This window comes from Amaranthus tricolor, chromosome 13, assembly GCF_026212465.1.
Source record: "Amaranthus tricolor cultivar Red isolate AtriRed21 chromosome 13, ASM2621246v1, whole genome shotgun sequence".
Taxonomy (NCBI): Eukaryota; Viridiplantae; Streptophyta; class Magnoliopsida; order Caryophyllales; family Amaranthaceae; genus Amaranthus; species Amaranthus tricolor.
This window is the reverse complement of record NC_080059.1, coordinates 2970303-2987175: the sequence shown is the minus strand read 5'-3', so window position 1 is coordinate 2987175 and position 16873 is coordinate 2970303. Positions and strand designations below refer to the sequence as shown.

At 33.8% G+C, this 16873-nt stretch overlaps 3 protein-coding genes across 3 annotated transcripts; 2 read left to right on the top strand and 1 right to left on the bottom strand.

Annotated features, from left to right (window-relative positions):
• Positions 1 to 486: 486 nt before the first annotated feature.
• LOC130798199 (uncharacterized) lies at positions 487 to 6786 on the bottom strand. The gene is made up of 13 exons (XM_057661089.1): positions 6405 to 6786; positions 6216 to 6329; positions 4510 to 4607; positions 4218 to 4301; positions 3996 to 4129; positions 3496 to 3568; positions 3351 to 3396; positions 3009 to 3118; positions 2817 to 2924; positions 2674 to 2733; positions 2052 to 2113; positions 1191 to 1503; positions 487 to 865 (listed from the first exon to the last, which is right to left on the bottom strand). Exons 1-13 carry the CDS (start codon positions 6592 to 6594, stop codon positions 650 to 652), a joined length of 1608 nt encoding a protein of 535 aa, XP_057517072.1. The 5' UTR covers positions 6595 to 6786; the 3' UTR covers positions 487 to 649.
• Positions 6787 to 8403: 1617 nt separating this feature from the next.
• LOC130797969 (germin-like protein subfamily 1 member 17) lies at positions 8404 to 10621 on the top strand. Its single transcript, XM_057660777.1, has 2 exons — positions 8404 to 8595; positions 9930 to 10621. The coding sequence occupies exons 1-2, from the start codon at positions 8472 to 8474 to the stop codon at positions 10484 to 10486; spliced, it is 681 nt and encodes a 226-aa protein (XP_057516760.1). The 5' UTR covers positions 8404 to 8471; the 3' UTR covers positions 10487 to 10621.
• A 1952-nt stretch (positions 10622 to 12573) lies between these two features.
• Positions 12574 to 16664, top strand: LOC130798332 (biotin carboxyl carrier protein of acetyl-CoA carboxylase, chloroplastic-like). Its single transcript, XM_057661268.1, has 7 exons — positions 12574 to 12921; positions 14494 to 14538; positions 14625 to 14791; positions 15085 to 15391; positions 15488 to 15559; positions 16208 to 16273; positions 16375 to 16664. Exons 1-7 carry the CDS (start codon positions 12775 to 12777, stop codon positions 16396 to 16398), a joined length of 828 nt encoding a protein of 275 aa, XP_057517251.1. The 5' UTR covers positions 12574 to 12774; the 3' UTR covers positions 16399 to 16664.
• Positions 16665 to 16873: the final 209 nt, after the last annotated feature.

The following is a 16873-nucleotide window of genomic DNA, read 5'->3' as shown; positions in this document are numbered from 1 at the left end:
GTAGAAAATGGTGGCTTCAAGATTTGGCAAAATATTATGGAAATTACGACTTACGAATGATCTTATGAGCAAATGTATCTTAATATACATAGTGCTCATATTATTTCATCTGTCCTACTAAAGCATATAAGTTATAACACTATGAACATACACATGCCTTCATATGTCAAGTTTCAAGTAATATAATAAAAATGAATATCTTTTCACATGTCTTAGATGCAATATACTACCACCAAAATATCAATAAGCATTTAATGTTATTTTATAGTTTTATGCGATTGATACTTATATGTGTAACCTCATATGACTCAATTATATATATATACATGTTTTAAAGACGATACATTAGTGGCTAAAGGTGCTAAATTGCTAATACACATGTTTATGGACCATTCGTGAGTACCCAAGCCAATCATCGCACAAATTTCACCAATCAATTGCTTGGGTTGTTCTCAAAAAATCATTCCACATGGCACACAACACATATAACAAGATCCGAAGCCAAGCCTCAGATAGAACCTTTTCTATGCATCTCATTTCATTATTTTAAGAATTCTTCCGAACAAAAAACCTGCCGAAAGTACGATATTTTACAGTTTGAAATATTTTTTTCAAGTATATATGTTCGTTCTCCTATTGCTCTTAAGTCTTACACATTAGTATGGTCATCAACTAGTCTACTCGGGTAGAGAGTATCGAAAACTACCCTAGCAAAAATGTGTCGGACTTCCTGCAATTGTCCAGCAGCTAACATCTCGTAATTTATTTTACCAACTTGCTTGGACAAAAGCCCGGTCTCTCCACCATTCTCCACGCATTCAAAAATCTTGCAAACGTCCAAATACAATCCCAGTGGGATAAATACCTGCGTCGAATACATAATTCAAGCAAAAATCAGACACCCAAAACATCGCAAAAAGGAAAAAAAGATGGATACTTCTGAAGTTCATTTTGCTGAACTAAGATCCTACTGCACAGGTGGTTTTGGGCATGTTCAAGATGTTTGATAGCACAGAGCCCCAAAAATGGGCCTTAAATATTAGTTTACGTCAGTTTATATTTCTTATTTAATTACCCGTTATTTAGGCCCTAAATTTGTAATATATAAATAAAATAATCAGGGTATCGAGACTTATTACGAGTTATAGCTCACCCCAAGATCCTAGAGAGATGAGAGTTCTGAGGATTACCAAATCGGAGTAAGGCGCCTGTGGATATTTAGCCATTGCATTTGACACGGCTTTCACATTTGTCATATCCGAAAGTGCATAATGTACTGATGCTACAAGGGATAGAACCTCTTGCCTCAATGCTGCTATCTCCAAATTCTGAGGTTCTAGAATTTCACAAAAGCTTTGCTCCGTTGGACGTGAAATCGAGCTCGCAATAGTAACTGCTTCGTCAATGTGCCCACCGTTATTAACCGCAAGAGCGAAGGCAGCGATGACTGAAGGAACCCTAGCTTGGTCTGATAGAGCCTTGTGAAAAGCCAAAATCATGACCCTGAAATTGAAATGTACAAATAAGATTGTAACATTCTCCTAGATTTGTCGTATTAGAGATAGTTAAACATAGTAAGCAAGATTTTGTCTGATTCGTCTCGACATAAATTATATTGATATCAACTCGTATAATTTTTAATTATGCACAATTAGAGATACCAAGGATTGATGCATTGGCATGTGAGCGTAACCAAATTAATAGGAGACATGTGCTGAATCAGAGGGAGTAATACACACAGGAAGCCATCACATTTTGATTTGGGTTGTCTAAAGTTAGGGTTATCTACAAAGTCTAGCCTTATATACCATCTTCAAACATTAGGGTTGTCTAACGTTTCTTGATTCATGGCAGTCGACGAGGAAAACAAAAGTGGCTGAGTGCATTTCATAATTAACAAAAAAAACCAATACTAAAGCCAATATGACTAAGTCTCAACTACTTGCAGCAAGATTAGAATACGCACATAAAAAACAAATCTCGGCAACAGCTGAACCTAAAAAAAGAGTTTTTTGTTATTGTTTGTACAGAAGACTAGTTTTCATACTTACCATAAACTACTGTGGCAAGGCCTATCTGCTGCCAGAAGCTTGTCCAGATTTGCAAACATCGCCTGAATACAAAATCAAAGATATTAATGACATGATTTAATGAAGACGAGGAAGCAATTCCTCCATAACAAACAAAAAGGGAAAAACTACGAGGGATATGGCCATTTCAATCGTCAGACTATCAGATCTCTACTGTGCCCCAACATGCACAAATGGACACTGTTGGGTGGGAGTTGGGAAGGATATTAGTTATGTCAGTCCTATTTTGCGAAATTAATGCCGTCTCGTAAATTTTGGGTTCTATGCTAAATTTATGTTATAGACCCTCACAATTTAAAGAAAAAAAAAATCAAAATACTAGTATATGACAAAATCTCTCCAATGATTACACTAATAATATTTGGCTCTTTATTACTACATTACCCTGTGTAAAATAATATACATGTGTTCGCAGAAATTAAAAATAAATCAAATAAGTATAAAAAAGGATTTTTGAGGCCTCTCTAATAATAGGGCCTTGTGAGGTAGACCGCTTTGCACATGCTAATCAACGGCCTTGTTGCAAATCATATATATTGACAGAATACAAGAGCTAAATAGTAATACAGTGATTATATACTACCAGAAGCATGTTTGATCTACTGTCACATCTCCGAAAGCCACAGAAAACAAAATACGCTGCCTGTCAAAAAAATTACGTTTGAGACATTAGATTGCCACGCATAGCAAATAATGATATAGATATAAGAAGAAAAATGTCAATACTTGAAGAGGGAGAATTAGTTCCAGCAGTCCAAATCTCCACAGCAATCTTAGAGATGCTTCAGCGGAACCATAAGCAAGCATGTAATTTAGCTCCGAAAGAATTCTACCCTACAACGATCAAACAATAATTTTTTATAGCACGCTATTCAACGTATGAAAACAACGATAGAATGAAATGCAAATGTTTAGCACCTTATTGAGCCTGAATATTAAAGGTGATAAGCCTTGTACAGCTTCAGCAGTTTCCTGAGAAACAGAAAGCCCTAATCGGGCTGCAATTCGAATTGCACGCAGAATTCGAGCTGCAAACATAAACAGGTGATCTTGAGAACACGCAACAATGATAATTCACTAGGAATATTACACTAATTTCTAAAAAATATATCAAAACAATGATAACATAGGAAGGCGGGAAAAGCAAAGGGGAAGATGCACGGCGTAAAATTTATCAAACACTTTAACAAACAAACGAGGAAATCTGAAGTGCAGTCCTGACCTCAGAACTGCTTAACGGAAATCTGGAAAGTAACTCACCACAGTCCTGCCGAAATGAGGCGCTCGCAGGATTAATAGTCCGCAACTGTGCCACAGATAATGAAATTGCAATATGTAAGTACATAAAAACTTGTTAAATACGCAAACACACACTTTTGTAGATCATTCAATTGACTAAACATACTATTGACTTTTTAATATCTTTGAGGCCCCCCAAATAGTCAAAGACTAATCTTGCAAAAGGATCAAACATCAACCTGCAAAACAAATAAAAACTTTGAAATAAAACCAGTTACATGTAATATGTCCTAGACTACCAAAAGTGCAAATGGTACATTAAAGAAAGGCATCAGAAGAGGTAACACAGTTTCTAGCCCTTTTTACTTGTATTGTTTTTCCTTTCAAGCGAAGGGGTCCAGAGTAATGGCAGCAGTAGCACTGTCACATGATTCATTAATTTCCTCTCGAATCGCAAATCAAAAAAAGCGAAGTACGATCAGTTTTGGGCTATTTAAGGGTCATTTTGAGCGAATCGCGAATTCAAAAGGCGAATTAACTAGCGAATTATGTTACACTGAGCATTAGTACAACAACAAAAACAATTCCAAAAGCCATAATCTTAAAAGATTGAGGAATTGCAAGCAGTAGCAAAGAACTTAAAAACATAAGGGTCATTTCAGCAACCCGTTAACTGTAAAGTCCCGCTGCATACAGTTTCTCCAGCGAATTTCATCCTTCACGTCACAGGAAATGGGTCCTGCTACCGAAAAACTTTGGTTCCTGTTGTGCATCTGTCGTCCAGTGCTAAAACTTGATACCTAGTGCGTCAATCGAAAATATCCATTGTCATCGAGAAGAAAAACCCAATGAATTTGGGTGTAACACATAAAAATCCTAATGACAAACCTCTATAGCATGGCCACCGATATGCACATGGCAAATTGGGAACCTTTTCCCAACAATTTCACAATGTGGAAATGTTCTTGTCACCTGCAAGAGATGGTGAAACTGAATCACATGTATAACTCTATGATGTAAGTATAGAAACTAGCATAAAAGATAATGCGAGATTAGCAATTACAACACAGAGCATTTTGCATTAGTACGTAGACCATAATGCACATAAACAGAACTGAAAGTAGTGTTTAACACTTGCACAACTAATGTCCAGTTGATTTCAGGAAAGCATCACTATTACCTCTCTTAACTCTGCTGAGGTTAATATATCAAAATCTTTTGGTATGCGCTTCAAAATAAGATCTCTTACACAGCCTCCAACAAGATAAACGTCATACCCTACAACAAAATGTCAAACTATAAATCATAGTAGCTAGAGAAGATTTCTTCATATCAACAAAAGGTTTCCATCCAGTATTGGGGTTGTACCTCCATGATGGGAGAACATACACAAAATGAGATGAGAGAAAGAAAGAAAGAAAACAGAAGAAAAGTGTTCAAAAATCAATAATTGAGTCACAACTTAGCATTAAATGAGATAACAGGAAGGGAAAGACATGAAGATTGACAGTCGACACTGATCAACCACTAAATTCTATCGTATGCCAGCTTATGAACCACTAAAGCCTCCATGATTAGCCATTCTAATCTCTGACACTTACAAACAAAGCCTTCAAGCCATTTGTTGGGCTTAAGCCACATATGTTGTACAAAATCTAAAAGCTCCTTAAACTTTTCATTTCCGTTTAAAAGTTCAAATGAAGGATTCAGGTGATGCAACATCATCTATACTCCGCTTTTTTGTTATTTTTGGCAAACTTAATCTTGTTTTTTTTATGGTGAATTTTGGATTCCAATTCAACTAATTGGACGATGCTTATTGTGTAATTGTAGGCACAATTTAAGACTAGTTTAAGAGCTTCAAAGCATAAGGAAGTTCATATATGGCTTAAACCCTCAAAACATCATCTTTGTGCTTTAAGTTTTGAACCCAAAACCCATTCTCCACAGCCGTTATGGAATACCAACAAATTCATAAAACACGAATTGACCTCACTAAAGTGAAGAATAAGAGAAAAATGGCAAGGTAAACCGAGCAAAATCAATGGAGCAATGAACAATACAAGTAAGAACACAAAATATGTTTTGATGGTGTCTTGGACACCTCCCTTCAAATAGTAATGTATTTCACTAATGATTCAACAATATAATAATAAACAATCACTCACAAAGCTTGAACTCACACTCTCAAGCTCAATTTTCACCTTAAATTGAGATCACACTCTTTTACATGAAAGAACACTCTAGACACTCAAAATCCTATTTCTTTGCACCCTTCTAATGCTGATTTAGACACTTTATATAGCCCACTAAATCAGTAGAATAACCCTAGCAAAAGGACAATATATGTCCACCAAGAAATCAGCACAACATTAGGCCCTGCACCATGCTGCTTGTTAGAGCAGATGGCTGCTGCTGCAGTGGCGTGGCAGCACACCTACACCCCTTCTCTTTGCTGCTTTCAATCCCTCAATCAATGTACCAAACTCCAAACACGCATGCCCAATTGCACACCCATCTCCTCGATTGTGCAAGCCATGGAGAGAGTAATGAGGTGATCAAAATCACCTCCTATAATAGGTGATTTGGTACTTGGCATGACAAATTAGATACATCATACATGTTCCAACATAAGATGTCTTTCACAACTACACATTTAAAATCCAACTAAAATTAAACTTCATTGAAACCCCATCATACTTAAAGCAGAGGGGAGCTACTATTGGGCAAAAGCCAGCCACGCCCCCCCTCAAAAATCTACAAAAAAATTTATATACTATCTACAAAAAATATATATACTGTCAAGCATAACGTAGTTGCTCAAACACCACAAACTTGAATTTCATACTAAAGATTTAACTTGAATTTCAATAAACAATTCATTACCATTTTTCTTGAGCTCCTTAAGGACCACTCTTGTAGGCTTAGAAATCATTGAAGTACTAATGCCAAGTTCTTCAGAACTCAATTTCTTCCATTCTGCAACTTTAAAATCACCTCCTACAAATTTGAACAACAATATCACCAAAAGTGCTCAGAAATAAACACCCCAATTTCAACACAAAAAATGATTACCTGGTTCTGGGTGATTTTCTGAATTAGAGAGCTTAAACACAAATTCTGTTTCATCAACAGTTTCAGTGGCTGCTGCAAATAACCGGCTAATTGATGGGTTACAAAAGAGTTTTTGACAGGGGTAATAACAAGGATGAATAGAAATTTTGGGTTTTCTTAGAATTGAAAGTTTGGAGATTGCAGCTGCCATTTTAGAGGGTGCAAGAAATAAATTGGCTATGATTTTGGGAAGTATGATAAAACCCTAATTTCCCTAATTCCCAATTCCCTATTGATGTGGGGTTTAAGAGTTAGGCTTGCTGGCAAATTGTGCGCCCTGGCCCCTCAGAGTCACTTGAGATTAGATCATCATCTATGAAAACTTTTTTTTTTTTGAGGAACATCTATGAAAACTTTATCCATGGGTATTTGTCTTTTTGTTTTTCCAACACTTCTTTAACTGTATTTTTTTAGAAAAAAAAAATCAAACTTTATTGCTATCATGTGAAGAAAAAAATGATATCCGATAAACTCGTTGCTACTTGTTATCATATTAATTTTTTTTTGTTTCAAATAATTTTATATTTTTGTCTTTTCTTCTGATTGAGAAAATCTAATATTAATGCTATTTATTTTTAGCGCCAAATATATTTAGGAGTATTGCATTTCCCCATTACAATTTCTTATTTCATTTATTAGTCAATTGGTTTGATACAATTGAGTTTTCCCAGATGTATTGAGTTATAAATTTATTTATAAAATGGAGTATGTAATTCTACTAAGTTGCAATTTATTTTGCCTTATTGTATGGGATAAAGTGTTAGTCAATTAAGAAAATATATTAGCACAAAATTGAAGTAGTAAAATGTGATGTTAATGTGGATGTACAAACCCACTAAATAGGATGAATAAGATTAATAATTAGCTATTAAGAGATAGGCTAGGTGTTACACATACTTTTACAAAGATGTGAATAAGTTGATTGAATTGAAATGTTTTGTACATGTGTAAAGCTAATTCCTATTTAAGTTAACACTAGAATTGGTATTTTTACTGTTATTATGAAAGAGATTTTTAAATCTATTTGGGAGACGGTACCGTGGTATTCGCTGACGACATAGTGCTGGTAGCAGAAACTAGAGAAGAGGTTAGTAATAAATTGGATGAGTGGAGGGAAGCTTTAGAAGGTAAAGGGTTGCGCATTAGTTGTACGAAGACCGAGTATTTGCACTGTGACTTTGTAAATCATCGTATATAAGCGGGTTGGCTCAAGTGGTGAGCAGCCACCGCGGTGCTATGTGATAGGGAATTCCCAAGCAAGTTAAAAGGAAAATTCTACCGGACGGCAATCAGATCTGCTCTGCTTTATGGGAGCGAATATTGGCCTGTAAAAAAGATTTTTGAACATAAGATGGAAGTTACAGAAATGCGCATGCCGAGGTGGATGTGTAGACACACATTAATGGATCGAATTAGAAACCAAGAGTTTAGCTAGAGACAAACTACGGTTAGCCCCTATTTCTGTAAAAATGCGCGAAAATAGATTGAGGTGGTTTGGACATGTGCAGAAAAAGATTTTCGCCACCCCTGTGAGGAAGGTGGAAAGCATTATAGTAGAGGGTATGAGGAGTGGAGGAAGATCCAGGAAACCTTGGGATGAATAAATAAAAGTTGACTTATATGAGTTAAATCAAATATGCTTAAAATGCTACACTAGAACGTTATGATCTAAGTTAGTCATTTAATCAATATTACAATCAAATGGAAACGTAAAAAACATGAAAAGTTGTAAGAATGTTTCAAAATTAGTAGACTAATACGACTAGTCATTACCTACTAATAATTGACGAAGTTAATTAATTGACTAATTACTACCCTTAATTGTGAAACTACAATTAAACTCAACTAAACAATTAAAAAACATTCATAACCACTCGCATTGACCTATTCTACATACTCTACATGTACTTCTATAAAAGGGGTAAGTTAGCTTTCCATTTATCATAACTTGTGCTAAATAATTACCACTTCTAAACATACTTAATTAGTGTTCTAAACAAGCTTAATTAATTAACAAGAATTATAATTATGGGAGCTCTTAAATTCCTTGCCTTCCTTGCTTTCTTAGCTTTGGCTTCCTATGGAGTTGTTGCAACTGATCCTACTCAACTTCAAGATTTCTGTATCGGAACTAACGATCCATACAATGCATGTACGTATTTATTTCTTAGGCATTACTACAGTAAGATTAGCTTAATTTTATGGTATAAATTTAGTGGCCTTAAAAAAATATTATTAGCTAATTTAAATTTCTAGTGTCATGCATATTTATAAGTTTTTATTTTGAATTGTTATGAAGTAATTTACTAATACTTTGTTTGACCTTTAGTGGCATATGTAATTGTTACTATAGACAATAACGACATTTATTATAAGAAATGTCATGAAACTTTAGTGTAGGATTTTTTTAAAATATATACTGTAAAATGTCTAATAAATATCACCAAAGCCACCATATATACTATGAAAATTTCAAGGGAAATTCCACGTGGCAACACTGAGGTTTTGGGTTTTCCACGTGGTAACCAAACCTTTTAAAAACTCTACGCGGTAACCCTGAGGTTTATCAAATTGTTCTACCGTGACCTTATTGCACATAAAACATTAGCAAACATTAATTTCAAAGCTTAATGACTGTTGTACTCCTATTTATACGACTTACCATTTCCATATATCAGCTTCAACCTTTTCCCTCAAAATATAAACCCTAATTCTACCATCTTTCATCCACATCACATTTCCCCCTCAAATTCAAACCCTAACTCACCATGTAAATGTTGCATATGGTAGAGTTAGAGTTTATGGTTTGGGGGAACGGTTGAAACTGATGGAAATGGAAATAGTGAGTCGTATAAATAGGAGTACAACAATATTTAACCTTCGAAATTAACGTTTGCTAACGTTTTATGTGCAAAAAAGTCACGGTGGAACAATTTGGTAAACCTCGGAGTTACCGCGTGGATTTTTTAAAAGTTTTGGTTACCATGTGGAAAAACCCAAATCCTCAGGGTTACCACATCAGGTTTACCACGTGAAATTTTCCAAAATTAAATTAGTGATATTGAAATTTACAACCCTAATGGTTGTATATAAAAATCAACAAATTCTCTTTATTTTTATTTTTTTAATTTTTAAATAGAATCTAGCATGAAAATTGAAAATAATTAATGTTTTAAGTAATTATTTTAAGTTTTCAAAAAAAATAAAATTTAAATAATTAAATTAATAGTGCATTTTAAATTTTTTTAAAAAACGAAAATTTCATTAATCCAGAAATAAAACAGTACAAAATAATACCACAAACAAGAGAACCACTTCTCTAATTTGCAAGAGCATCTTATATTTTCAAGGCAAATATTATTATATTGAATTACATTAGAAATTCACTAGATTCTTTATATATCATTCTGCTTTAAATTAAAATGTTATTGTAGTATACCCATAAATTCTAATTAAACTTTTATTCATGTATATATATGCATACAGTGTTTGTGAACGGCATGTTTTGCAAGAATCCAGTGGCCGCAAAAGCAGAAGATTTCTTGTTCCAGGGGCTGGACAAGGCCGGAGACACAAACAACATGGTGCGCTCCAATGTAACATTAGTATCGGCTGTGCAGCTCGCAGGGCTTAACACACTCGGCATTTCACTGGCCAGGATCGACTTTGCACCTTACGGTCTTAATCCTCCCCACACTCACCCTCGTGCGACCGAGATCCTTACAGTCATCGACGGAACTCTTCATGTCGGGTTCGTAACCTCAAATCTGGCCAACGGAGACAACAAGTTGTTCACTAAGGTGCTTAACAAAGGAGATGTGTTTGTGTTCCCACAAGGTCTTATCCATTTTCAGTTCAATATTGGAAATACTCCTGCTGTTGCTATTGCTGGTTTAAGCAGCCAAAACCCAGGAACTGTCACCATTGCTAAAGCTGTTTTCGGTGCTAATCCTCCCATCTCTGTGGATGTTTTGAGCAAGGCTTTTCAGCTTGATGCTGGAATTGTTAAGAAGCTTCAATCTCAATTCTGGATGAGCCCTTGATTTCAAAATCAAAACATGATTTGAATTTAAATATTGAACCAATACAAATATCTATAGGGTTATATTAAAATAAAACATATGTTATATTGTCTTTAATTACACTTTAATTTTTGTTATTTGTTGTTTACATTATATTATACATTTGTTTTGTAAAAGAAGTTTATTAATTAAAAAATTTAGTTATTAAGTGATTTGAAATGATTGACTATTAGTATTTATTGTTTAGTGAACTATCGTCTGTCGGCTTGTACGTTTAAATTTAAACTTTCATTACATGTTAAACATTATTACTCCTAAATTTTCTGATTTTCTTTTCTTTTAGATAGTTCTATTTTAAAGAGAGAAATTTAATTAAAAATTTTAAGACATATATAAATGATAAAATAATTAATCTATGTAAGACCTCGTTAGATTCGTCTTGAAGTATACTTTTTATTATATATATTTTATAATTTTTTATAATGCGTATTTAGAGATATTAAGACTCAAAATATATTTTGAAAATTGTATAAAAAGTAAATGGAAAGAATAAAAAAGAACGAAAAAAGTATTAGTATTTAGGACATGCTTGGATTGTGTGTAAATATTTAAGGAAATGAAAAAAATCAAAGTAAGAAAATGAAGTTGATAAATGAGAACTTAGTAAAATTTAATTGTTATAGAGGTGGAAAAATGGTTGCAAAATGATGAAAAATAAAAAGATTTTTTTATTTTGTGGGGTAAATATTTATCTCAGGGGAGGGTGGGGAATATATTACCTCCATAATAAGAGAAATCATCTTCTTTTTTCTTTATTATTTTTGTTTCATACTCATTTTACCTTCTTCACAACTTTCTCAACTACTTCAAATGTATCTCTATTTGCTTTCATTTTATTAGTTTGACTTTATTTTCCTCTTAAATATTTACACTCAATTCAAACATGCCCTTAATATTTAATTTCTCCCCTTAGTACAGAGGAGTCTATTGTCGACTTCCCATCTTCCTTGATTGTATTGTAACTTTTAACTATTGCTTCGTTTAAAAAAGGAACTTATACAAATCGTAGGCTTAATTATCTAAGAATAAAATCAAAGATATATTATCTAATTTCACTTTGATTTCTCCTATTTTATATTCACATTATTGTAAATGACATTCATTTAATAAAAAAAAAATAAATAATAGTTTCATTGCATTCAAATTTATTAGCTAGGTTGGAGTTAAAGTTTACATTATCATTAACCTTCATTACGTCATCAAATCATATGTTACGTTATTATAATATAATAGTCACTAAGCTAGCTAAGTATTCTTTTTAGCTTGATTATTAATTATACACTAATTTTTATTTTGGCTAAGTAATAATATTAGTGGATGAAATTAAAAGAAATATAAATATAAAGAAAATATAAATGTATTTTTCTATTTCGTCCCTTATTATTATTAATGGCAGTCGCACGTTCCTCCTTCATGCAAGATGGTCGATTTCTCAATGCCCAACATCTTCACACCCAAAATCAATATATGGATACAAGTGTAACTTTTCATTTGATAGGAATGAATGAAAACATTTTCATAAAACAATGTAACAAAGTCATTGGGATATTTAAATGTCCGCAATTAAAAGGAACAAGAAAGTATATTTAAGTGGTAATATCAAAAGTACCAACAAATTTTTTGTCTCTTAAATACATTTTAGGTGGGGTCGGTGTTCTCAGACAATGACAAAATTAAGATAGTCCCTAAAAAAGTTAGCATTATAGTTAAAACCACCAAAAACTTGTAGCTATTTTATTGTTAAAGATTTGTTCAACATTATAAGTCATTTAAGCAAAATTATTTTACACTAAAATAGAAAAAAAAAGTTATTAGATTTTATTAAAAAGATAATTTACTTCAAATAAGTAAAAACGCTAAAACTATTTCTATCAAAAAAACAACAGTTAAACATTGTTAGCGAATTCAGCTAACATTAAACAGTTTAACAAACTCAATATACGAAGCCTAAATTAAAAATTTTTGTGGCCATAATTTTTTAAATTTTAGTTGTTAAACATTATATTTGAGAAAAATTACTTTTACATGTTTAATTACTTTTTTTATAAAAAAATCCAAAAATGGGGACACACATTATACACACATGAAAGCATCGATGATATCGAAGAAAAACCAGATGGGTGTCCAATTATCTTCTTCTCCTTCGATATTATCGAATTCATTAACAACATTATATCAAAAACCAACCAAATTACCTACTTTGGAAACCAATATTCACCGTAATTTTTCTCTAAGGAAGAATCCCAACAATGGCGGCATTGCCAGCTTCTTCTTCTCCTACAATTTCGGAATCACCCACTTGCAATTTTCTTCCTATTCAACAAAATCATTACCACCCGCTTTCTAAGGTTTCATATGGTTTTACTTCCAAGCCTAAATTTGGCCTTTTTTCCAAGGTTTATATTCTATCTCTTTTTCTGATTGGATAATCAATTAGGCTGTTGAATTTTTCAGGGTTTAAACGATATAATATTTGTGGATTTTTTCGAATACAGTTCTGGATTTGTAATATTGGCATTGCTTTTAATTTTTGAAATTGGGTTTTTTTGGGTTTTATTTGGTTCTTGTGATTCTGTGTTATATGATTTGCTGCATTAAACTGTATTAAAAGAGAGTTAATTTTGTGTAACAAGTTTTGATATGATGTCAATTAGTGTTCACATTACATTGTTTAATGTTTTCATCATGGTGATTACTGTGTTTGAATCTCTTGCTTCTCTATGTACCTTTTCATTTGATACAAGTACAACCCAGAAAACTCAGGAGTAGTTCAGCATGTAATTCAATCCCCACTTTGAGAATTGAGATTAGGTAATTTGATTTAGAATAAAGGGAAATCTAGAAGCTTAGTAAATTAACAGTTGAAAGAGGCTAATGATGGAGAGAAAAGTCTTTCTAGAGAATGCAGTTTTCATATTATTTCTCAGTTCTTAGTACAACTTTACTTCAATATATAGCTCACCTTAGACACTCTGAAGTAGAGGTGTTTAAAACAGATCTAAAGAACTGATATTTACCCAGCCTTGTAAACGAATCCGACTTTTACTTAGACTTCAAAATGAATTTACAATCATATAAAAGCAATATGGATGTAATATCCGATTTTAAACCGACCTTAAACACCTGACTCGAAATTGACCGGTTGACCCGAATGAACGCCTCTACGCATGTCAACTGTTATATATGAAACATGAAAATTAGAATTCAAAGGACATTTAAATGAAATAGTAGCATTATAACTAAGTTCATGTTCTCTTCAACTACTGATAAAATTTTATGACCCAAATGACGTGCGAATACCCCCAATAGCTTAAAGGACATTAGGTTCAGTTTACTTCAGCAGACCACATCTATCCTCGTATTCCATTGTTCAGTTTAGTTGTTGGTAGTTGTACAGATTAGACCCTAATTAAGTTGTCATTTTAATCCATATCACGGTTATCTGGGATAAAAGGATTGGGATAGTATCATCAAAATTTGGGTTGGTTTATTTTGCTCTAGGAGGTGCGGTTTGCACTCTGTTGGCAACCCGGCAATGCAAAACATTTTGATACTTGGTACTGCCTTGCTTGTTTCGTGCCCTTCTATTGTATTTTGTAACTGTTGATAAATATATATTAGTATACTAGATGATCATATGCTAGTAGGTCTTCAGTCTACACCTAGTAAAGAAAATTTTCTAATACGAGAAGTTCAAAACATATTCCCATGTACCAATATCCAATATCAGTACCCGAGTCCAAGTTACATAGGGTGTCCCTTTTATGATAGTATAAGAATTGGTTCATGAAAAACGCGTGATTAAAGAGAGGATAGCAGGCGAAAGAGATACAGGATTTGAAAATTTGGAATTGCGAAAAGGCTGTCAGAGTCTTATTTTTCTTACTTCGATGTTGTTTTTTGAAGATTGATCCAAATTATTAAATTATTGAGACTAATTCCTGTTGATCCTGTCGTGAACTGTGTAGAATCTTTCAGGCCGCATTCTCACAGTGAAGGCTCAATTAAACAAGGTGAGTCTACTTTTGTCGTATGGAGCTCATTATTTCTTCTACTGATGAGAAAACCACTATTTGGCCTAATTCTAATTTTCTTCAAGGTTGCTTTGGATGGTTCAAATCATGCTCCATCACCTTCGCACGAAAAATCTGGGTTACCAGCCCAAGAAAAGAAGAATGATGAGCCGTCAAGTGAATCTTCTCCTGCAGCATCAGTGTCTGAAGAACGAGTCTCCGAATTTTTGAGCCAAGTTGCTGGTCTTGTCAAGTATGTAACTTTCTTTATTTTCATTCTCCCACACACTCGCAATTCAGATAACAAGATGTCTTTAGAAACGTCAGAGGAACAAGGGAGAGATGAGGGAATCGAACACAATAAAAGAATCTAGAGGTTTAAAAAATAGTAATACAATAATTGTTCCGAACAATTTCTTTTTTATATCAAATTTTTCTGAATAAAGAATGGATATAAATTGGAGGAAGAATAAAATATAGGATTTGCATTATGGCGAACTACCAAGAAATCGAATATTTTTTTATACTCCATGTTTTGTGGTCTAGACTTGTGGATTCTAGAGACATTGTAGAGTTGCAATTAAAACAACTGGACTGTGAGATATTGATCCGCAAGAAGGAAGCTATTCCTCAACCACAAATTCCTAATCCTACACATGTTGTTGGGATGCAATCACCACCTCCGGTAGCGCCTTCCCCAGCTCCCGCTTCTTCACCAGCCACTCCTCGTCCTGCGTTACCTGCCCCGGCGCCTGCTGCCATGTCAGCTAAGCCATCACTCCCACCTCTCAAGAGCCCTATGTCAGGCACATTCTACCGTAGTCCAGCTCCTGGCGAGCCAGCTTTTGTGAAGGTATGTGTATACCCCTTTTTTTAGTGTTGTATTGCTGTGTTATATATAGACTTTTGCATTTTGTCAAGTTGAAAAGAAATCTTTCATTTTTTATAGGTTGGAGATAAAGTTAAGAAAGGACAAGTCATATGCATTATCGAGGCTATGAAGTTGATGAATGAAATCGAGGTACGTATGTTATTGCTTTAAACTTCATGCCTTAGGCCGTGAAGTGCATGAATAAAATTGGGCTTAATGTGTAGGAAATCAGCTATATAATATAGTTAATACTTTTGATTAATAATCTATGTTGTAATAATGTGGTGCGGGATTTAGCATTTGATACAATCTTTTCATCACAATTGCTAATACTAGTTTAGAAGCCTGTACGATGCACGATGTTTAGTATAGAGACATATATGAATAAACTTTGAATAAATATATTTTTTAAAACTCTAAGAAGTCGCCATGTGTTAATTTATAGTTCTTTTAATAGTATTTATGATTTGTACCCGTAACTTTCTTTTATAAAAACAAATTTAACTTCTTTCATCTTAATCATGTATTTTAAAATTTTCGTTTTGAAAAACCACTTGTGCTTCTGTGTTCTTCAAACCATCTTCGGCAGGTGCTCCGTGTTTATGTGACTGCAGGAGTACCTGTGGCTGCAAACACTTCTAATAGTTTCTGAAGACAGTGAGATTACTTTTAAGTATCCATAGGACCATATGTTCCTCTTTTGAGTCATCCTTGATCCTACTGTAACCTTTAAAAACTTCAAACGTATTTTGTCGTAACTTTTAACATTTCTGTCTATCTGCTGATACTTTCATACAGGCGGATCAATCGGGAACTATAATCGAAATCCTTGCTGAAGATGGGAAACCTGTCAGCCTTGATACGGTAAGCTTACTGATCAAGCGAAGTATTATCAATGAAGTAGAATATCGCTCTTTCTTATCGCTTGATCTTATTTTAACTTGATTGATGCATATCCTTTGCAGCCTCTTCTTGTGATCCAGCCTTAGAAACTTTTTAAAGGTTCGACATTCGTGTGACAAGAACCGTTGGATATTATCATATCAACCATGTTAAGATATATTATATTGTGCGCGGCAGATTGTTATAGACTTTAGTTTTTCTTTCATTTTTTTTTTGGCTTTTTTTAGTTTGAATATATTGAGGTGGGAACTACATTGATGTTGTGAAAATCTGAATATGTCGAGGAAAAAAGCTTATGTATTGATGTGTATCCTTTTTGAAAGAATAACAATGAGCTAACACGCTTGTGACTCGTCTTTGTCTACCTTTCTATTTCCGATGTCTATTCCGTGCAATTATACATGATACCTTCACCGAGGGGGTCAAATGAGTTGACTCGGATCAAATAGGCAGCCTATCATGACTTGACTCGGATCAAACATGCCTCCTTTTTATGGAGGGGTCAGGGAAGGTCAATAGTGATTAGTGACTCAACATGAAGCCAGGATTGGAAGCACACTG

Coding starts and splice junctions, on each gene's coding strand:
- LOC130797969 (XM_057660777.1), top strand. CDS start 8,472: ATGGGAGCTCTTAAATTCCTTGCCTTCCTTGCTTTCTTAGCTTTGGCT. Junction 8,596..9,929: donor TAACGATCCATACAATGCAT/GTACGTATTTAT, acceptor ATATGCATACAG/TGTTTGTGAACGGCATGTTT.
- LOC130798332 (XM_057661268.1), top strand. CDS start 12,775: ATGGCGGCATTGCCAGCTTCTTCTTCTCCTACAATTTCGGAATCACCC. Junction 14,792..15,084: donor CAAGTTGCTGGTCTTGTCAA/GTATGTAACTTT, acceptor TTTGTGGTCTAG/ACTTGTGGATTCTAGAGACA. Junction 15,560..16,207: donor AGTTGATGAATGAAATCGAG/GTACGTATGTTA, acceptor ACTTTCATACAG/GCGGATCAATCGGGAACTAT.
- LOC130798199 (XM_057661089.1), bottom strand. CDS start 6,594: ATGGCAGCTGCAATCTCCAAACTTTCAATTCTAAGAAAACCCAAAATT. Junction 3,119..3,350: donor CTCATTTCGGCAGGACTGTG/GTGAGTTACTTT, acceptor TTATGTTTGCAG/CTCGAATTCTGCGTGCAATT. Junction 2,925..3,008: donor TAATATTCAGGCTCAATAAG/GTGCTAAACATT, acceptor TGATCGTTGTAG/GGTAGAATTCTTTCGGAGCT.